We start from the raw sequence: 23,870 nt of genomic DNA on the forward strand, positions 1-23,870 counted from the left end.
AAGTAGTCAAAACTGTGATGTGTTTTCTTTGCTTCCTTTATTTTTGTCAAGACCCAACCGGAGGGCCACGATGGGCACTCGGTGCTAACCCACCTAGGCACCTCTTAACATACTTTCACATTTACCTCTAGGTGAGCCACATAGCTAAATCATACTTTCTATCAATTATTCATACTAATTCCATTGAACAACAATTATGCCCATATCAATGTACATAAGCCGATGAGGCAAACAAAATGATATCCAAAATATAGGCCGACAAGGCCAAATATATCTAACCATATATACATGTCTACGAGCCTCTAAGAAGAGTCTGTCATATCATATAGGCAGGACAGGACCCCGCTATGCCCATAAATATGTACACAAAAGAATCAATACCAAAAGCTGCAGCTCTGAATGAAATGGAGCTCCCCTAAGTAGTCCCTGAGTAATATAGCTATGGATCAAGTCTGTCTCCCTGGCCACCTGCGGGCATAACGCAGCGTCCACAAATAAAAGGACGTCAGTATGAAGAATGTACTGAGTATGTAAAGCATGATCAACATCATTATAGAAGCATAATAAGCAACATAAGAAATAGCAAAAGATGGGAGATAGTAGTATCATCGCCATAAGCACTTACTTGCTTTTCATAGGGACTTTCCATTTCTAATGCGAGATTGTGTACATACATCCGTATTCATATCCGTACTCATTTACATTCCGTATCGATAGTCGTATTTATATACAAATTCTTATTCATGTTCATATCATATTCGTATTCATACTCATATCTATATTGTATACATATCCATATCATATATATAGCATTTACATAGCATACCCGACCACGAAGGTTTGGTGTTTCGAGTACCCGACCATGGCTAGGTTCGGTTATCATACATACCTGGCCCTACCAAGGCTTCAGGGTTGTCCGTACCCAACTGCAGCGGTGCGAGCGCATCGTCATATATATATATATATATATATATATATATATATATATATATATATATATATATATATATATATATATATATATATATATATATATACTTATATTCTACCCGGCCATATAATCTCGGGGTTTCATAATAGCCACACGTAGGCACATGTACATAAAAGCTCATAAGCATCACTACTATTTTCATCGCCATCATTACCATTATCGTCGTCATTATTATCATTATCACTATTATCATCGTTCATTACATCTATCCTTATAGGATTATTTGTCATATGAGGAATCTAGTACAATCGTAATATATCAAGAATCATGAGTGTTATACCCCGTTTTAACCGGGTTAGAGCGGAGTACAACATGTTGGAGATTCCTAAATTGCTTTGTTTTAAGGAGTCGCCACCTAATTAATTTTAAGGTGAATTAGGGCACCTAATTATTAACTAAGGTAAAACTAATTAAACCTCTGTTAATAGTCTGCTTAACCAGTGTGATTCTAGGTAAGGGTTCTATATTATCCTAAAGGGAAGGGGTTAGGCATCCTTTAGAATCCGTTAACTTACGGTTATCCGACTAAAACTCAGGTTAATTAATTCAGGTTAAATATAGTGTTGAAATTTTAAGAAAAATAACTTATAAAATATAATGATGCTATTCGAACTGACTTGTAGGAAAATATAATAACTTACATAAAGAGAATGCTTTTTAAAAATAAGAATTATAAATGTTGTTAAAACTTTGGATGAGGATGGTAATGTTATCTAAAACTGAGACTTACAAAATGTAATAAAAGGGTTTCAAACGCTATTTATGATATGGCTTGTAAAAGAGCTTCCAATAATAACGCTACCTAACGAGATTAACGATTTGCATAAAAGGAGATTCTAAAGTGCTATAAAGTTGTAAATGTTGCTAACGGTTTAAATGGAAGTAGAATAATGCTATTCAAAATTTAGTTTTACGAAAATATGATAATTCGCATAAAGAATAGAAGGAGACGCGGGTTAAGGCAATGTTTTATATATATTTGAAAACAAACCCAAAATGACGAAGTATGAATTAACTTTGCATTTTTTTAGAAAGATAAGTGAAATACAAAATAGCTGGTGAATTTACTCTATCCCTTTTTATCATTCCTTATTAGATATACTCAGCTAAATAAGTATGATTAATTTGACTTGAAAAGTTTAGAATATACCAGGATTTATATTGGCATATTAATGACGTTTGAAAAAATAGTAAAAATCAGGTTTCCTTTAATTCCAATACGTGGTCATGCTCTTTTAAAGATTAATTGACCTAATGAAGGTGAATACTACGTATATTATAGGTAAATACAGCAATGAAAGAGGGTGAATCTTATGGCATTGATTATTTGATTTAACTACCCACTATTAGACTAAATCCCGTTAATTGTTAAGGTTCGGCTAAAAATAAGAAATATAAAGCAATATGAAGGGTTAGTCGCATAGTACAAGTTAAATGCACAAAATAAAATAAAGGCTGAAGTAAAATGAAATGGGTTCAGCCTATTTTAAGGCTTGCTACTGCTGCTGTTCTGTTATTGGGCTACTGCTGGGCTTCGGCCCAGCAGTCTCCCTTTTGGACTGCTGTTGGGCTGCGGCCCAGAATCTTTCCTATTTTTTTTTTGTTATGGACGGAACTGGGCAGAGGATAAATCACATTTTTTCGTTGGGCCTTAGGCTCGACGCCAGAAGTGGAGAAGATGAGTCCGAGGGACTCGTGTGCGATGGTCATGCAAAAGATAAAAGGAAAAAGATTAGTATCCCGTCAATGAGTAAGTTCAGATATATAAGGTGTAAAAAAAAAAAGAGATAGAGCAACAGGCTATGTATATCATGTATCCCCATGCATATCATATAGCAATAACACATAATACTAAAAGACTTTGGGATTTAATGCTGCAAGAATCTTTGATGCCGAGATAAACACACTGCCCACAACCGAATAATTGAAACTAAATTAGGAGGTCTTCATGCTAATGCTAAAGTTGGCCAGCAACAGGGGCATAAGGAGACTACACAAATGATTGTATCTTAAGCTAAACTGATTTCATCATTAAACCTATATGGATGTTTAAACTAAGATTTATTAAAGAATATGTTTGGCACTGGACATGCACATGTGATTTCAAGACTACACATGTTTAGCAACTGATTAGATATGCTGCTACAAGACTGACATTGATACTTAGATTGCTGTTAACTCATAGCAAAATAATCTCACTATATCATCAAACCCATATGGAGATACTTAACTTCATGCTGAGTTTAAGCGAAACAAAAGAAAACTTCCAATATCTAGACTAACAACAGGACTGAGTCAACGAAACCAATGACATAATTGTATGTAAAACATATACGGTCCAAACAAGTGCTAGAGATTTTAGTCTATACTGAAAGGGGAAAAAAAAAACCTTACTCCAACAGATATGCATCTTTGATATGCTCACAACTAATCAGGCCTCTTAGACTAACATAGGGCCCATACTTATCCAGTTTAAGCCTACTAAAGATGCTCAAGTGAGGGGAAATGGCAGATTCATTGTTTTTTTTTTCAGATAGGATAATTTAAACACACATACGAATACATACTGGGATACACGAGCTGGCCTTAGACAGGACATAGGCAGGTGCAGGAAGAAAGATTAAAATGGGTATGGAAAATGCCACAAATTCGAATATAGAATTTAGACAGTTTCAGCCAAATAAATCTTCAATTAGGCATATGTACATTCAGGGTATAATAGCGATAAATTTGCAATCTATAACACAATCTAAGTTTCATACTTTCAAATGACATATGTAGATGGGATTCAGACAAAGGGAAAAACTCTTCAAACTGTTTAACAAGTTCAACATAAGGATTCTCATTTCATGATTGGATGGCACTTTTCGAGAAACTCTAAAAGGGTTCAAAAAAAAAAACAAGACCCTCATTCATGATTACACGACACTCATCAACAGGGGGCTCACACGAATCCAAACAGAAGCATATCCAAGTTGATTCCAGACTATTAGATGAACTGAGATATGCGATTTGATTCGGATGGTCTAAGACTAAACATGTACTTAATAGAGTTCAAGACTAACAACATTCAATCTATGCTACCTAATAACTAACGTTAACAACAGCTTAAAACATGCCCAACCCTAAACCTGTCAACCAAGCACATAATCGACTACATACAACTAAGGAAAACAAACAGAGAAACGCAAAAAAAAGAAAAAAAAAGAAGTCACTGACCTTCTTCAGGTGCAGCGAAGTGGGTGCGTGATATCCGATTTACCTCGAACACTCGTTAAATCCCAGTTCGCGGTGCTCGAATCAAAAGCAAACAAACGAAACAAACGAACACAAATCGGGACCTAATATTTCGGCTCGATGAAAATAAGATTCTGATTTTTTGCCGGAAAAAGAAAAAAACCGATCTTTTTATGAAGCTTTTCAGGGGTTTTCTTTTTTTTTTTAGAACTCGTCCTTAAAGCCCCCTTTATATTGTAGACTCCTTTTGAAGAAGAGAAGGAGGGGCAGGGGACAGGAGAAGGTGGGGAACAGTGCGTAGTGGGAGGTATGGGACGTGTGGGTGTGTCATAGGGGTATGGGCGTGACGAAAGAAGTGGAGGTGTCACAGATGAAGTAGGAGTCACGTGGTGGAGATGGAGGTAGTGGCGATGGTGTCGGGTGTCAGAGATGGGTGCGGTGTGACGAAGGTGGTGAGGTGTCAGTGAAGTGAGGCGTGGTGGAGTTAGTGGGGTGTCAGAGGGGGTATGGGTGTAGGTGATGGAGGCGACGGAGTGGGAGGTGGAGGTATGTCGTAGTTGATGGAGGCGGCGGTGCGGAGAAAGAGAGAAATGGGGGAAGGGAGGCGGAGAAAGAGGCGATGGAAATGAAGAAATGAAAGGGGAAACCCTGAAAAAGGGTTTCCCTTGTTTGGATAAAAATGGATCGGACCCGGTCCATTTGTGGACCGGGTCAATTTTTAGACTGGGTATTAAAAGAAAAGCTAGTAAATTAAAATATGGGCTGGTCTAAAAAATTGAGATAAACGACATGGGCTAGTCCAAAAAAATATTAGGAATTAATCGGACTTTGATTTGGGGTCCGGTAAGTCAAAATACGAACCGAGCGCAAGAAATAGTTTGACTTCTAAATTTGAATCAGAGACCGATTTAGGTCAACGATGTACTAAGGGTGCCAGAATATCACCTGGTACGAAAAAATGTGCGATTGTAAAAAGACCCGGATAATGAAATTTATGTTGTTGCAATGACCGTGTGACAAAATTTTAACAATAAATAAAACTATCATTTTAAATGCGCGAGAATAAATGCGATGTGTATGCGGTAGTTGATAAAATGCCGAGAAGTGTCGATTTCAATGATACTAAATACCGTAACGAATAACTAGCGGCGATAGTACCGCAAATAATGATAATAATAATAGTAATAGTAATAACAATAATAGTATTAATAGTCAATAACAGTGATAATGATAAATGATGATGATAATACTGATGCCCATAATAACGATTGTAGTGGTAATAATAATAATAATAATAATAATAATAATAACGATAACAATAATAATAACAACAATAGTGGATAACAAATATTGATGATTAATAACAAAGTAGCAATAATAATAATGATAATAATTAATAATAATAATAATAATATTAAAGATGGTGATTAATAATAAGAGATAAATGATAATAATAATAATAATAAACAATAATTATCGATAATAAAATAACAGTAAATGATAATAAATTAACGATAATAATAATAATAATAATAATAATAAAAGAATAATAGTTATTGATAATAACAAAAGTGATAATTAATAATTATAATAATGGCAATAATAAAATAATATGATAATGATAATAATGATAATAGAATAATAATAATAATAAATAACAATTGTCGATAAAACAATGATCATAATAAAACAACGATTATAATGATGATTAATAATTAATAACACCATAACGCTGATAATACTAATTATTAATAATAATAATAATAGTAATGATAATAATACTAATGGAAATAACCAGAATAATAATTAATGACAATTAGTAATAATAATAATTTAAGAACAGTAACAATAATTAATAATAATGATAATGATAATAATAATAATAATAATGATAATAATTATAATAATTGCAGTAGGATAATAAAACGTGGGTGTTAATAGTAAAACCTAAATGCATATTTTATCAAATTCTCAAAATACCAGAAGTGTAAATAGGTATTTCGGAGGAGAGGCGGGACAAAATTGGGTGTCAACAACTTGTCCCTCTTTGCCTGGTAATTCAAAAGAATTTTCGGGCAAAGACGTTGACTTAGTAGCCTATTTTGTCCCGGCTAAAGGACGATGGTGGATTAAGGGTAAAGAAAAATTATGGCCGAAATCTGGTCTTCGAATTGCCTACATATCTCGGGTTGCACGAGAATCAGGCCGCGTGTAGTTCTGGGAAGACTACGACACCTATGACTGGCATTCACGATTTGACGCGAATCTTCGCAAAATATTGTCCCAGTGTCGAATTGCGATGACACTGGGTATTGTGATAGAGCTCTAAAAATTGAGTGTGCTGGGACGCGAATGGAAAATTTTGAAATTGGAGTCGAGTGTTCGAGGTAGATCTTTGACCCTTGTCGGGAAGTCTGCTCATCCTTCCCGACGTATTGCCCCAGTTCGCTGCCGAAGAAATAGTTCCACGTTGCGATAAAACTCCTGCGAAACTTTAAACTAGATGAAAATAGTCAGTAAGAAAAAAAATATTGAAATAAAACGATGCAAGCGCGGCGCAATGTGGCTGCGAGCATATGCGGAGCATTATCAAAATAATAATAAAACAGGAAAGGTGCGGTGCAATGTCTTTATATGGAAATTTTAAAAAGAGCGAAGCATGGCCCACGTACAAGGCGGTGCTCAGTCTTGTGCAGGAATTCACAAGGGGCGGTGCATGGCCCATGTAATATATGAATGCGATGCAAAGGGCGGTGCATGGCCCATGTAATACGTGAAAGGGATGCGAAGGGCGGTGCGCAGCCCATGCGTCATGAAAAGGCGGTGCTCAGCCTTATGCATAAATTTTAAAAGGGCGGTGCATGGCCCAGTAAATGTGCGAAAACGACGCGAAGAGCGGTGCGCAGCTCCTGCGTCATATGAAAGGCGGTGCATGGCCTTATACAGAAATTTAAAAGGGCGGTGCATGGCCCAGTAAATATATGAAAACGATGCGAGGAGCGGTGCGCAGCTCCTGCATCATATGTAAGGCGGTGCATGGCCTTATACAGAAATTTAAAAGGGCGGTGCATGGCCCAGTAAATATATGAAAACGATGCGAGGAGCGGTGCGCAGCTCCTGCATCATATGTAAGGCGGTGCATGGCCTTATACAGAAATTTAAAAGGGCGGTGCATGGCCCAGTAAATATATGAAAACGATGCGAGGAGCGGTGCGCAGCTCCTGCATCATATGTAAGGCGGTGCATGGCCTTATACAGAAATTTAAAAGGGCGGTGCATGGCCCAGTAAATATATGAAAACGATGCGAGGAGCGGTGCGCAGCTCCTGCATCATATGTAAGGCGGTGCCTGGCCTTATGCAGAAATTTAAAAGGGCGGTGCATGGCCCAGTAAATATATGAAAACGATGCGAGGAGCGGTGCGCAGCTCCTGCATCATATGTAAGGCGGTGCATGGCCTTATGCAGAAATTTAAAAGGGCGGTGCATGGCCCAGTAAATATATGAAAACGATGCGAGGAGCGGTGCGCAGCTCCTGCATCATATATAAGGCGGTGCATGGCCTTATACAGAAATTTAAAAGGGCGGTGCATGGCCCAGTAAATATATGAAAACGATGCGAGGAGCGGTGCGCAGCTGCTGCATCATATGAAAGGCGGTGCATGGCCTTATGCAGAAATTTAAACGGGCGGTGCATGGCCCGGTAAATATATAAAAGCGATGCAAAGAGCGGTGCGCAGCTCATGCATCATATGAAAGGCGGTGCATGGCCTTATGCAGAAATTTAAAAGGGCGGTGCATGGCCCAGTAAATATATGAAAGCGATGCAAAGAGCGGTGCGCAACTCATGCATCATATGAAAGGGTGAGTTGATATGGAAACGGCGAGCATACGCAGGGGTACTTAAAAATAAATAAAGCAATGTATTCGAAGGCAATAGAAAATATTTGTGCGTTGATATATATTTGAAAAGGATAATTTGCAAGATTAGCTCATTATGATTGCCGAAAATTATTGACATTTAAAGGCATAATTGATAGAAGAACTCTCAAACCGTTCGACGCGCCATCCTTACAAGGCTGTACATGTTTTAGCTTCTGCAACTTGGAAACCTGCATCCAAAGAAAATTTTGTAAGTTTGGGGAGGGGGTTGATTCGCGTTGACTTGGAGGATCCGGCTCTTGGCGCTTCATGCCTCCAACTTCGTCTGAACTTGTAACCTCCGCTCATTTTAAGTCTTGGCCAACTGGTAAACAGTCTGATTACAATCACATTATTTCAAAGTAAAATAGACATAGTAAAATATGTGTATAGCGATAAATGGTTTCTGCTGAACTCGGAACTGTGACACATTGTGAAACAAAGCGAATGCCCCTTTTCCAATGTTTTCCTCTGCCCGATGACTCTGTTGAAACAATATTCTTCCAAGTCTCTCGATGTCATCTTGCGGCGACGTTCTTTAAAAAATTGTCCCAGTTTCTGGCACAAGGGATATTGAGCCTCTAAAATGGCGAGACCGAGCCTATATAGGCTGCCTACATATCCTGTATCCGACAGGAAATCAGGTCAAAACGTAGTTCATATTACAAACAGGACTGAAATGGGATTTTCTAATAATATGACCGAGGCCTATGCAGGCCGCCTACGTATCCCCCATGGGAATCAGGCCAAGCGTAGTTCATATTACAAACAAGAATGAAATGGGATTTTCTAATAATATGACCGAGGCCTATGCAGGCCGCCTACGTATCCCCCATGGGAATCAGGCCAAGCGTAGTTCATATTACAAACAAGAATGAAATGGGATTTTCTAATAATATGACCGAGGCCTATGCAGGCCGCCTACGTATCCCCCATGGGAATCAGGCCAAGCGTAGTTCATATTTACAAGCAAAAAGATGGAAATCTTATCTTAAAATCCAACCCGGTGTAGGTTTGTTACGCATCCCGCCACGGGAGAGTAGTGCCATTACATGGAAAGTATTGCGGAATATTACATACAAATAAATAGAAAACTCCTAAACATAATATCTCTTGACGGCGTCTGTGTTGATAGCTTTCGGCCAAATTTCACCATCCATTTCTGCTAAGACTAACACTCCTCCAGTCAATACTCGATGGACCATATAAGGTCCTTGCCAGTTAGGTGCAAATTTTCCTTTAGCTTCATCTTGACATGGAAATATGCGTTTCAGTACCAATTGCCCCGTTTTGAATTGTCTCGGTCTTACTTTCTTGTTGAAAGCTTTGGCCATTCTGTTCTGATAGAGCTGCCCGTGACAAACTGCATTCAATCTCTTTTCGTCAATGAGCATCAATTGTTCATACCGATTCTGTACCCATTTAGCGTCACTTAACTCAGCTTCTTGGATGATTCTCAGAGATGGGATTTCTACCTCAGCAGGTAACACCGCCTCTGTCCCATAGACCAAAAGATAAGGTGTTGCCCCCGTTGAAGTCCTCACAGTAGTACGATATCCGAGAAGAGCTAACGGCAGTTTTTCGTGCCAATGCCTGTAATTATCGATCATTTTTCTCAGTATTCTCTTGATGTTTTTATTGGCTGCTTCAACTGCCCCATTCATCTGAGGGCGATAAGGAGTGGAATTGCGATGGGTAATCTTAAATGTATCGCAAATCTCCCGCATCAGATTACTGTTAAGATTAGCTCCATTATCCGTTATAATTGATTCTGGGACTCCGAATCGGCAAATAATGTTGCTCCGAACAAAATCTGCTACCACTTTCTTTGTTACCGACTTGTGCGAAGATGCTTCCACCCACTTTGTGAAATAATCAATGGCTACCAAAATGAACCTGTGTCCATTCGAGGCGGCTGGCTCGATGGGACCAATGACATCCATACCCCAAGCTGCGAAAGGCCACGGAGAGCTCGTCACATTCAATTCATTTGGCGGAACTCGAATCAAATCACCATGAATCTGACATCGGTGACATTTCTGCACAAAACGGATACAATCTGATTCCATAGTCATCCAGAAATAGCCTGCGCGAAGGATTTTCTTGGCCAGTGTAAAGCCATTCATATGAGGCCCACACGTACCGCCGTGCACTTCTTCAATCAAACGGGCTGCTTCTTTAGCATCAACACATCTTAATAGCCCTAAATCCGGAGTCCTCCTATACAGGATTTCTCCATTTAGGAAGAAATGGTTTGCTAATCTCCGAAGTGTTTTCTTCTGAACACTGGTTATGCCTTCCGGATAGTTTCCTGTCTTAAGATATTTCTTAATGTCGTGGTACCAAGGTTCTCCATCAGGTTCCTCATCCACATAGAAACAATAAGCATGTTGATCGTGCACATTTACCTTGATAGGATCTATGCGATTCTTGTCTGGGTGCTGAATCATAGAAGAAAAAAGTGGCCAACGCATCAGCGAACTCGTTCTGTGTCCTTGGAACGTGTTTGAATTCTACCTTGATGAATCTTTTACACAAATCTTTCACGCAGTGCAAGTACGGGAGTATCTTCCGGTTCTTAGTGGTCCATTCGCCTCGCACTTGATGAACCAGCAAATCTGAATCGCCTATAACCAAAAGCTCTTGTATATGCGTGTCAACGGCCATTCTGAGGCCAAGAATACAAGCCTCATATTCTGCCATATTATTGGTACACGGGAACTTGAGCTTTGCTGAAATGGGGTAATGCTGCCCTGACTCTGAAATCAAGACTGCTCCAACGCCGACTCCTTTAGAATTTACCGCCCCATCGAAGAACAGTCTCCACCCCGGGTACTCTTCTGCGATATCTTCCCCGATGAACAACGCTTCTTCATCCGGGAAATAAGTTTTAAGGGGTATGTATTCCCCACCCACAGGATTTTCTGCAAGATGATCTGCTATCGCCTGCCCTTTGACAGGTTTTTGGGTAACATACACAATGTCGAACTCACTCAGCAACATCTGCCATTTGGCTAGCTTTCCGGTAGGCATAGGCTTCTGAAAAATATACTTGAGTGGGTCCATTCTTGAGATGAGGCAAGTAGTATATGCAGACAGATAATGTCTCAACTTCTGTGCAACCCAAGTCAAAGCACAACATGTGCGTTCCAATAACGTGTATCGCGCCTCGTAAGGCGTGAACTTTTTGCTCAAGTAGTATATTGCTCGCTCCCTCCTTCTTGTTTCGTCATGTTGTCCTAATACGCATCCGAAAGCGTTTTCTGATACGGACAAATACAATAACAAAGGTCTTCCAGCTTCTGGAGGTACCAAAACAGGCGGGCTAGACAAATACTCTTTGATTTTGTCAAAGGCTCTTTGGCAATCTTCAGTCCATTTGGTAGGAGCATCCTTCCTCAATAACTTGATTATTGGTTCGCATATCACCGTCGATTGTGCTATAAACCGGCTGATGTAGTTGAGACGCCCGAGGAAACTCATCACATCTTTCCGACTCTTTGGAGCAGGCAATTCCTGAATGGCTTTTATCTTCGAGGGGTCCAACTCTATGCCTCTTCTGCTCACAATAAAACCCAACAATTTCCCTGCAGGAACACCGAATGCACACTTTGCGGGGTTCAACTTCAGATTGTATCGCCTCAACCTGTCGAAGAACTTTCTCAAATCTGTTAGATGGTCTAAGCTCTTTCGCGATTTGATGATGATATCATCCACATAGACTTCAATCTCTTTATGGATCATATCATGGAAAATGGTGGTCATGGCTCTCATGTAGGTAGCTCCTGCATTCTTGAGCCCAAAAGGCATTACCCGATAACAGTACACTCCCCAAGGTGTGATGAATGCTGTTTTCTCTGCATCTTCTTCGTCCATTAGAATCTGGTGATATCCTGCATAACAATCCACGAAAGACTGCATCTCATGCTTCGCACAATTATCAATGAGCATGTGTATATTCGGGAGAGGAAAATCGTCTTTTGGACTAGCCTTGTTGAGATCCCGGTAATCCACGCATACTCTAACTTTACCATCCTTCTTTGGTACGGGAACGATATTGGCTAGCCAAGTGGGGTACATTGTAGTCCGAATGACCTTCGCATCAAACTGTTTGGAGATTTCTTCTTTGATTTTCAAGCTCAAATCCGATTTAATGTTTCTCTTCTTTTGCTTTATCGGAGGACAGGATGGATCAAGAGACAACTTATGCGAGACGATGTCAGTGCTTAGTCCGGGCATATCATCGTAAGACCAAGCAAACACATCTATATATTCTTTCAACAGTTTGATCAATTTTTCCCTCTGCGACGGGGTCAAATGGACACTGATTCTCACTTCCATCATAATTTTTGAATTACTCAAATTTATAACTTCCGTTTCATCCAGATTCGGTTTTGGCTTATTCTCAAAATGTTCGAAATCTTTGGTTAATCCTTCAGGTTGCATATCTTCTTCATATTCTTCAGAATCTTGCTCGGCATTTCCTACGGGCTTGCTTGTTTCATTATGTGTCACATTCGCAGTATCGGCAGATTTATTTATTTGATTGCTGAAAAGTAAAAGAAATTTATTAAACAAAGACAGGAAGAATATAAATAAAAGCACGACTTGAAAATTGCATTTAAACTTTGAAAGTTTGGAGGCAAAGATAACAAAAGCATAGGCACGATTCAGGCCTCAATTTCAAATCGTGTCTGTTTCATCAAATGCTGAATACAATTAGTCTACCAAGACTCCCGAAGAAACGGGGGCGGGGTACAAGTCCAATTGTTCAAGCGGCATCCCGGCTCTGCATCCCGAATAGTCGAATCTTCAGAACAACCGTCCGAAACCATGTTGCATTCGGTTTCTTCTTCAGTGATGAACAAGTTCTTAAAACTTTCCAGGAGGGTATTCTCAAATATCTCCTGTGGTGCTTGAGCATCGGAAGCTTTAGAAAATGACTGATTCAGGCGAGGAACAGGCTTTGGCAAGGGAACGTCGCTCTTTCTTCTGAGACTAGCTGAAGCAATCTCCTCGGGGGTGGGCTCATATCCGAGCCCGAAAGTATACTTGTGCCCAGGCAGTTGAATTGGTTCCACAATTCCATCTGAGTTCGGGCCGAGGCCTTGACTGGGTCGGAAGCCATTTCTCAGCATCTCCCACGCCACCATCATAAGTACCTGTGGCAATTCCATCTTCCTCACTTGAGCGGTGCACACGTTCTCCTTGATATGGAAAACAGATCCGTCTAGCCTTTCCACACTTTGAATAGGAGGAATTGAACATTCCGGGTATAGAGAATTATTGCCTTCTCCATGGATTACTACTTCTTGATAATCCCACACGAACTTTAAACTCTGGTGCAAAGTGGAAGGAACCGCGCCAGCCATGTGGATCCATGGTCTCCCGATCAGCAAGTTGTAGCTAGTAGATATGTCCATCACTTGGAACTTCACTGTGAACTCCACAGGCCCAATCTCCAGAAACAGATCAATCTCTCCAACAACATCTCTTTGGGCTCCGTCAAAACCTTTGACACTGACCTGACTGCCGCGGAGTTTCCCGACATCGATCCCTAAGGCTCGTAGAGTAGCGACAGGACATATATTGACAGCTGAGCCTCCGTCGATCAATACTTTGGAGATGAACTTATCCCTGCATCTGATGGTGATGATCAATGCTTTATTATGCCCCAAACCTTCAGGTGGCAACTCGTCATTATGAAAAGATACTCGATGGGCCTCAAGGATTTCCCCCACCATGGCCGACAGTTTCTCACTGGAAGTCTCAGCGGGAACATAGGCTTCACTTAGTATTTTCACTAGGGCACTCCTGTGCGCTTCAGAGTTCATCAACAATGCAAACAAGGAAATCTGAGCTGGTGTTTTCTTCAATTGTTCTATAACAGAATATTCTTTCGTCGGCATTTTCCTCCAGAATTCTTCGACTTCAGCTTCTGTAACAGTTTTTTTCGGACCATTCTCCTTGTTTGACGCCCCTCGTGCTATCTCTTCAGGGGCATAGCACCGTCCAAACCTAGTCATTCCGGTGGCAATGGTTTCCACGACCACTCTCCCTTTCCCTTTATCTCTCTCACCGGATTGATAATCCCAAGGGACCGCTTTGGTGTTGCGAGAAGGTGTTGGGGCAACGAAAGCTGTGATCCTGGGCCCCGGAGTGAGAACTTCGAATGGAGCCCTCTTTTGAACTGTGATTATTGGAGCAACACAAGCTGACGATTCAACCTCCTCCCTTTCTTTAACTGGCACGATAGTCCCCTCCAGATTGCAATCTTCATCAAGGGTGATCATGTGCACATTTGCATCGCCGTGATTCGGCAGTGGATTGTTGTTTATGTTCGGGGGAGCTTCCTTAAGCTGTATGACCCCTTCCTTGATTAATGTCTCAACTCTATCCTTGAGAGCAAAGCAGCTTCCGGTATCATGCCCTGCAATTCCCGAATGATATGCACAATGTTTAGTCCCGTCATACCATCCCGGGATGGGATCAGGAGTTCTTCCTTGAATCGGTTGGAGTATCCCTGCCATTTTCAGCCTCTCGTACAGTTGGGCTAAAGGTTCGGCTAATGGTGTGTAAGTTTTGATTTGTCTTCTTTCGACATTTGGGCGTGGTCTAGGGGTGTTTTGTGGGCGGTTTGGCGGATGGTACTGGGGTTGCGTTGCGAAGGTTGGACGGTGTTGTGGTGGGTTTTGGTAGGGAGGGGTCCGGGGTGAATAGTATGTTGGTTGAGTATGATAGACGGGAAGGGGGGTAGGTGGGGGTTGGTAATAAGGCTGAGGTGTTTGGGTGTACTGGCTGTAGTGTGAGGGCTGGGGTGAAGAATATTGGCGGGTTAATTTTTGGGTTGGTCTTTGATCTTGGATGGCCATGACCGGGGATACTCCGTCTCTCTTCTTCTTAGCAGGATCTGCCTGAATGGCCTTATTTGTGGCCTGCAAGGCCGCAAGATTTGTAACTCTCCCTGTTTTAATCCCTTCTTCTATGAAGTCCCCCATCCTGATGACTTCAGCAAACTTCTGCCCAATGACACTTAACATTCTCTCATAATATGTGGGGTCCTTCAGAGATTGTACGAAAAGCATCGTCATTTCACTCTCTACCATTGGAGGCTGGACTTTCGCAGCTTCTGCTCTCCAGCGCATAGCGTATTCCCGGAAAGTTTCTGTTGATTTTCTCTCCAGCTTCATTAAATAAAACCTGTCCGGGATAGTCTCAGTGTTGAACCTGAATCTGTCCATGAATTCCTGGGCCATATCTCCCCAACTGTGCCACCTCTGCGGGTCTTGGTATGTGTACCAATCGAGTGCCTCTCCTGTTAGACTTCTTATGAATAGTTTCATTCTGATAGCTTGATCTTTACCCACTCCGACAAGCTTATCGCAATATGATCTCAAATGAGCCCGAGGGTTTCCCTTCCCGTCGAACATGTCAAACTTCGGCACTTTATACCCAGCGGGTAATTCAATGTCAGGGTGAATGCACAGATCTTCATATTCAAGCCCTTCACATCCCCTGTTGGTCTGGATATTTCTGACAGCTTCCCTCAGACTGCGAAGCTCTTTTGCCACATCCTCGTCTGCTCTTGCCCTGGCTTCCCTTTCTAACTCTTCATAAGGGTCAACCTCTGGATGCTGCAAGGCCTGTATCTGGGTAGTGAAAGGCTGAGCTTCTGCCACATATTGCGTGTTATGGCTAGCAATACGCGCCAGTGGTGTATGTTGAACTGCTTGGTAGTTTTGGGTATGTGGGTTAATTTGGGTAACTGCAGGTTGAGGAATGTAAGGGGTAGTGAAAGGTTGCGAATTAGTTTGTTGGAAGTTGGCTTGTTGCTGGTCATTTGGTTGTGAGGTAGTTTGTTGTATGTTGGCTTGTTGCGGGGTTGTTTGCTGTTGGACAGTTTGTTGCGGGATGGTTGGTTGTGGGTGGATCTGGTGTGGAATGGCTTGTTGTGGATTCGCTTGTTGTGAAGTGGATTGTTGTTGGTTAGTTTGTTGGGGGTTGGAGGTATTTGGGTGGACTGTGTAAAGCGGAGGGTTTAAGGGAGAAGGTTGTGGAGCGGGCGAATCGACAGGCGAAAAGGATGGTGGAATTGTCGCGTTTGTTCTTTGTTCAGGGTGAGGGGCGTTCAGGGTGATGGACAGATTGGTGAGATTCCGCAGTCGCTCAATTTCGGTTTGCATATTGGCCATTTGCTGCAACAATTGGGCAATGAGCTCATCATTTCCCCCTCCCGAAGCCTCAGGTTCCTCTCTTGGAAGAGTGACGAGTCCCAGGCCAGTTTGTTCGGATGCCCCTGAATCATTCATATTGCCGGATGTTCGTGCTTTTGATCTCGTGAAGTATGGATGGTCTGCCAGTTCGCAGTCAACGCGAATCAACCTTTGGGGGGATAATAAGAATTAAAATAACCTTCAAAAATGAAGAAAACTGCGTTAGTACAGGGCAAATGCTTGCTTTGAAATTAATGTGAAAATTTAGTAAATAACGTTGAAAGAAACGCATATTGCATGTCGAACCAACGTATATTGTGTAGCAAACGAAACGCATATAGCAAACAAACATATATTGAACAGCAAAACATATCAATGCGTCCTATTATGCAAGGGACCCTTTTTGTGCCAAAGGTAGGCTTAGCGTGGATTTGAAGGATAAAATATGTAGTCATGCGTCATTCCAGTGCGCTATTAATTGAAGGCCCAAAAACGAATACAGTGCTTAAAATCCCAATGCAAAAGAAATTATTACAATGCCTATTGAACAAGTTAACTAAAATGAAGATGGCCCTCCGTCGCTCTTGAGTCTCTTGGTTGCCCGAATTGACTGATCAATCTTTCGGCGATTCTGGGCAAGGTATGACATAGCTAGAACACCCCCTGTTTTGATGCCCTCTTTGATACAAGTATCGCCCTGCTCAGCCAGCAGTGTATCCAGCTCTTGCATGCTTTGCTCGTAGCTAAGTGCTTGTTGTTTCCAATTCTCTACTTCCCTTTCCTTTTCCTTAAGTTGCGCATGATGCTCAATTTCAGAAACAAGATTTTTCTTACGCAATTGTCGGAGTAAGATGAATGCTTCGGCTTCCCCATCCTTAATCCGATCTTTCAGACTAACGCCGGGTTTGATTGATTCCTCCAAATCAGCGGCCAGCCATTCCATATAGTTGTCCTCGCACCCGGCTTGGTATCTATTTGGCTCCACTGAATCTGCTTTTGTAGTCTCTTTCAATTTCCACATGCAAATAACCTCTTTTGCAAAAGGAATTTTCCCTTCTTTGTAGTCAGCACAGTAGTGATTCATATCTGCCACTAAAGGTATGTTTTGCTTCCTCCATGATTGTCTCAAAACTCTCAGCGGGGCGTAAGGCTGCAAACCTCGAAGTCCTATCAAGACCAAAAATGGTATGATCTTCGTTCGAAACACCAAAACCTCGGACGGAAACCAACTGAACATCCATTGCATCGAGTCATCGTTCAAATGGCTAAGAAATTCAACCCACTCCTTCACACACTTTGGTTTCTCAAATGATTTTGCTGTTAAGATAGCACCTGGAACGTGACCCAGAACGTGATTCTCACCCGTCGGCTTCCGGAATTCTAGACCCCCGTTGACTTTCCGAAGATGTTCCATTAACCAAATTTGCAGAAGCAAGTTGCATCCTTCGAAATGTTTATACCCGTGTTTACAACGACCTAATGCTCGGTAGATATCTGCCACGACCATAGGGACCAGAGTGTAGTGTTTCCCGTCGATGCCACCAAAAAGAGCCTTAGTTACAATAACAAGATGTGTGTGAATGTCTTTTGTGGTTCCTTTAGGAAATACTATAGTCCCTAAAAAACATACTGCGAAAGCGAAGCACCGTTTCTGCTTCCAAGAGTCATATGAGAAGAATTCATCCTGATGATCGACGAAACTCCTTTGATAACCGAATCTGTGATACAAATACTCGAGTGGTATCATAGACTTCTGCAAACATTCCACACCTTTACCCTCTCTGAACCCGAAGCTGTCAGCAAATTCTTTTGGTAAAGGTTGCCTTGGAATAATCATGCCACAGTTCTGCCATTTTCTCGGTTTACGTAATAATGCCACATTTTCTATATAGCCTCCTATTTCCTCTAACAACGGAGTCATCTCAATGTTGCCAAATCTAAACACGACCCTCTTTTCATCCCAAAACACGGTTGCAGCCTCGATGATGTCTCTGCAAGGCTGGATATCCATCAAAGACGGTAAGTGTCCCAATGCTCCACGTACAACCCGCTGTCCGTAATCCCCCAAATCAACCCACCATGCTGTTAGTTGGGAAGAGACGCTCAAAACCATGCTGAATCTCGGGTAGGTATTGTGTTGACTCATGGTCACCTGCGTTCACAAATGGTTAGTTCTACCTAAATAGCACATGGTCCACATAACGCACATTCATCCTTCAAATCAAAGCACATAACGTGATAACCGTCGCTCGGGGTCGTAGACCCACCTGGACATTTGGAAGAGGTTGACTAATGGACTTAATACACCCTGGGTATTAAGCCTCCTAGGTTCGTGCATGCCCTTAAAGGGTTTTGGCTTAGCTCTATCTTAGGCTGAGTAGGAGTTGTTTTCTTATGACGCAAGGCTCCCACAAGCGGACAACTTGGGAGTGGAAAGTCCGTGGCCGTCGACTGCACCGCTGATCGACTAAATCCACTAGACCAATCCAACTAAAGGGGTAATTTAGTAGTGCACGGGCGCAAACTGCGAAGCCGCTTTAAGTGTGTGAATATGTGTGAGTTTTCCAGGAATGGAAGAAATATGAGCGGAATGCCAATTTAAGGAAAGCAATAACATACATATTACATAGGAAATTTGCATAATAAAACAATCACTTAAAAGAACATAAAAAATAAAGAAGCAATAAAGGCAAAAAATAAAGAAAACAACCAAACATCCAACAAATTTAATTATTAACCAAAGTTGTTATGGTTAAGAACCTAAAAGTTCCCCAGCGGAGTCGCCAAGCTGTTATACCCCGTTTTAACCGGGTTAGAGCGGAGTACAACATGTTGGAGATTCCTAAATTGCTTTGTTTTAAGGAGTCGCCACCTAATTAATTTTAAGGTGAATTAGGGCACCTAATTATTAACTAAGGTAAAACTAATTAAACCTCTGTTAATAGTCTGCTTAACCAGTGTGATTCTAGGTAAGGGTTCTATATTATCCTAAAGGGAAGGGGTTAGGCATCCTTTAGAATCCGTTAACTTACGGTTATCCGACTAAAACTCAGGTTAATTAATTCAGGTTAAATATAGTGTTGAAATTTTAAGAAAAATAACTTATAAAATATAATGATGCTATTCGAACTGACTTGTAGGAAAATATAATAACTTACATAAAGAGAATGCTTTTTAAAAATAAGAATTATAAATGTTGTTAAAACTTTGGATGAGGATGGTAATGTTATCTAAAACTGAGACTTACAAAATGTAATAAAAGGGTTTCAAACGCTATTTATGATATGGCTTGTAAAAGAGCTTCCAATAATAACGCTACCTAACGAGATTAACGATTTGCATAAAAGGAGATTCTAAAGTGCTATAAAGTTGTAAATGTTGGTAACGGTTTAAATGGAAGTAGAATAATGCTATTCAAAATTTAGTTTTACGAAAATATGATAATTCGCATAAAGAATAGAAGGAGACGCGGGTTAAGGCAATGTTTTATATATATTTGAAAACAAACCCAAAATGACGAAGTATGAATTAACTTTGCATTTTTTTAGAAAGATAAGTGAAATACAAAATAGCTGGCGAATTTACTCTATCCCTTTTTATCATTCCTTATTAGATATACTCAGCTAAATAAGTATGATTAATTTGACTTGAAAAGTTTAGAATATACCAGGATTTATATTGGCATATTAATGACGTTTGAAAAAATAGTAAAAATCAGGTTTCCTTTAATTCCAATACGTGGTCATGCTCTTTTAAAGATTAATTGACCTAATGAAGGTGAATACTACGTATATTATAGGTAAATACAGCAATGAAAGAGGGTGAATCTTATGGCATTGATTATTTGATTTAACTACCCACTATTAGACTAAATCCCGTTAATTGTTAAGGTTCGGCTAAAAATAAGAAATATAAAGCAATATGAAGGGTTAGTCGCATAGTACAAGTTAAATGCACAAAATAAAATAAAGGCTGAAGTAAAATGAAATGGGTTCAGCCTATTTTAAGGCTTGCTACTGCTGCTGTTCTGTTATTGGGCTACTGCTGGGCTTCGGCCCAGCAGTCTCCCTTTTGGACTGCTGTTGGGCTGCGGCCCAGAATCTTTCCTATTTTTTTTTTGTTATGGACGGAACTGGGCAGAGGATAAATCACATTTTTTCGTTGGGCCTTAGGCTCGACGCCAGAAGTGGAGAAGATGAGTCCGAGGGACTCGTGTGCGATGGTCATGCAAAAGATAAAAGGAAAAAGATTAGTATCCCGTCAATGAGTAAGTTCAGATATATAAGGTGTAAAAAAAAAAAGAGATAGAGCAACAGGCTATGTATATCATGTATCCCCATGCATATCATATAGCAATAACACATAATACTAAAAGACTTTGGGATTTAATGCTGCAAGAATCTTTGATGCCGAGATAAACACACTGCCCACAACCGAATAATTGAAACTAAATTAGGAGGTCTTCATGCTAATGCTAAAGTTGGCCAGCAACAGGGGCATAAGGAGACTACACAAATGATTGTATCTTAAGCTAAACTGATTTCATCATTAAACCTATATGGATGTTTAAACTAAGATTTATTAAAGAATATGTTTGGCACTGGACATGCACATGTGATTTCAAGACTACACATGTTTAGCAACTGATTAGATATGCTGCTACAAGACTGACATTGATACTTAGATTGTTGTTAACTCATAGCAAAATAATCTCACTATATCATCAAACCCATATGGAGATACTTAACTTCATGCTGAGTTTAAGCGAAACAAAAGAAAACTTCCAATATCTAGACTAACAACAGGACTGAGTCAACGAAACCAATGACATAATTGTATGTAAAACATATACGGTCCAAACAAGTGCTAGAGATTTTAGTCTATACTGAAAGGGGAAAAAAAAAACCTTACTCCAACAGATATGCATCTTTGATATGCTCACAACTAATCAGGCCTCTTAGACTAACATAGGGCCCATACTTATCCAGTTTAAGCCTACTAAAGATGCTCAAGTGAGGGGAAATGGCAGATTCATTGTTTTTTTTTTTCAGATAGGATAATTTAAACACACATACGAATACATACTGGGATACACGAGCTGGCCTTAGACAGGACATAGGCAGGTGCAGGAAGAAAGATTAAAATGGGTATGGAAAATGCCACAAATTCGAATATAGAATTTAGACAGTTTCAGCCAAATAAATCTTCAATTAGGCATATGTACATTCAGGGTATAATAGCGATAAATTTGCAATCTATAACACAATCTAAGTTTCATACTTTCAAATGACATATGTAGATGGGATTCAGACAAAGGGAAAAACTCTTCAAACTGTTTAACAGGTTCAACATAAGGATTCTCATTTCATGATTGGATGGCACTTTTCGAGAAACTCTAAAAGGGTTCAAAAAAAAAAACAAGACCCTCATTCATGATTACACGACACTCATCAACAGGGGGCTCACACGAATCCAAACAGAAGCATATCCAAGTTGATTCCAGACTATTAGATGAACTGAGATATGCGATTTGATTCGGATGGTCTAAGACTAAACATGTACTTAATAGAGTTCAAGACTAACAACATTCAATCTATGCTACCTAATAACTAACGTTAACAACAGCTTAAAACATGCCCAACCCTAAACCTGTCAACCAAGCACATAATCGACTACATACAACTAAGGAAAACAAACAGAGAAACGCAAAAAAAAGAAAAAAAAAGAAAAAAAAAGAAGTCACTGACCTTCTTCAGGTGCAGCGAAGTGGGTGCGTGATATCCGATTTACCTCGAACACTCGTTAAATCCCAGTTCGCGGTGCTCGAATCAAAAGCAAACAAACGAAACAAACGAACACAAATCGGGACCTAATATTTCGGCTCGATGAAAATAAGATTCTGATTTTTTGCCGGAAAAAGAAAAAAAACCGATCTTTTTATGAAGCTTTTCAGGGGTTTTTTTTTTTTTTTGAGAACTCGTCCTTAAAGCCCCCTTTATATTGTAGACTCCTTTTGAAGAAGAGAAGGAGGGGCAGGGGACAGGAGAAGGTGGGGAACAGTGCGTAGTGGGAGGTATGGGACGTGTGGGTGTGTCATAGGGGTATGGGCGTGACGAAAGAAGTGGAGGTGTCACAGATGAAGTAGGAGTCACGTGGTGGAGATGGAGGTAGTGGCGATGGTGTCGGGTGTCAGAGATGGGTGCGGTGTGACGAAGGTGGTGAGGTGTCAGTGAAGTGAGGCGTGGTGGAGTTAGTGGGGTGTCATAGGGGGTATGGGTGTAGGTGATGGAGGCGACGGAGTGGGAGGTGGAGGTATGTCGTAGTTGATGGAGGCGGCGGTGCGGAGAAAGAGAGAAATGGGGGAAGGGAGGCGGAGAAAGAGGCGATGGAAATGAAGAAATGAAAGGGGAAACCCTGAAAAAGGGTTTCCCTTGTTTGGATAAAAATGGATCGGACCCGGTCCATTTGTGGACCGGGTCAATTTTTAGACTGGGTATTAAAAGAAAAGCTAGTAAATTAAAATATGGGCTGGTCTAAAAAATTGAGATAAACGACATGGGCTAGTCCAAAAAAATATTAGGAATTAATCGGACTTTGATTTGGGGTCCGGTAAGTCAAAATACGAACCGAGCGCAAGAAATAGTTTGACTTCTAAATTTGAATCAGAGACCGATTTAGGTCAACGATGTACTAAGGGTGCCAGAATATCACCTGGTACGAAAAAATGTGCGATTGTAAAAAGACCCGGATAATGAAATTTATGTTGTTGCAATGACCGTGTGACAAAATTTTAACAATAAATAAAACTATCATTTTAAATGCGCGAGAATAAATGCGATGTGTATGCGGTAGTTGATAAAATGCCGAGAAGTGTCGATTTCAATGATACTAAATACCGTAACGAATAACTAGCGGCGATAGTACCGCAAATAATGATAATAATAATAGTAATAGTAATAACAATAATAGTATTAATAGTCAATAACAGTGATAATGATAAATGATGATGATAATACTGATGCCCATAATAACGATTGTAGTGGTAATAATAATAATAATAATAATAATAATAATAATAATAATAATAATAATAATAATAATAATAATAATAACGATAACAATAATAATAACAACAATAGTGGATAACAAATATTGATGATTAATAACAAAGTAGCAATAATAATAATGATAATAATTAATAATAATAATAATAATATTAAAGATGGTGATTAATAATAAGAGATAAATGATAATAATAATAATAATAATAAACAATAATTATCGATAATAAAATAACAGTAAATGATAATAAATTAACGATAATAATAATAATAATAATAATAATAATAATAAAAGAATAATAGTTATTGATAATAACAAAAGTGATAATTACTAATTATAATAATGGCAATAATAAAATAATATGATAATGATAATAATGATAATAGAATAATAATAATAATAAATAACAATTGTCGATAAAACAATGATCATAATAAAACAACGATGA

At 39.9% G+C, this 23,870-nt stretch overlaps 1 protein-coding gene across 1 annotated transcript in view; it reads right to left on the bottom strand.

The window, feature by feature from the left end:
• Nucleotides 1-226: 226 nt before the first annotated feature.
• LOC132634075 (uncharacterized) overlaps nucleotides 227-23,870 on the bottom strand; it is a 29,607-nt gene continuing 5,963 nt past the window's right edge. Inside the window, exon 2 of the mRNA XM_060350385.1 lies at nucleotides 227-468. Coding sequence (XP_060206368.1) covers nucleotides 447-468 — 22 coding nt within the window. The 3' untranslated portion in view covers nucleotides 227-446. The remainder of the gene's footprint in view (nucleotides 469-23,870) is intronic.

This window comes from Lycium barbarum, chromosome 3 (assembly GCF_019175385.1).
Source record: "Lycium barbarum isolate Lr01 chromosome 3, ASM1917538v2, whole genome shotgun sequence".
Lineage (NCBI taxonomy): Eukaryota > Viridiplantae > Streptophyta > Magnoliopsida > Solanales > Solanaceae > Lycium > Lycium barbarum.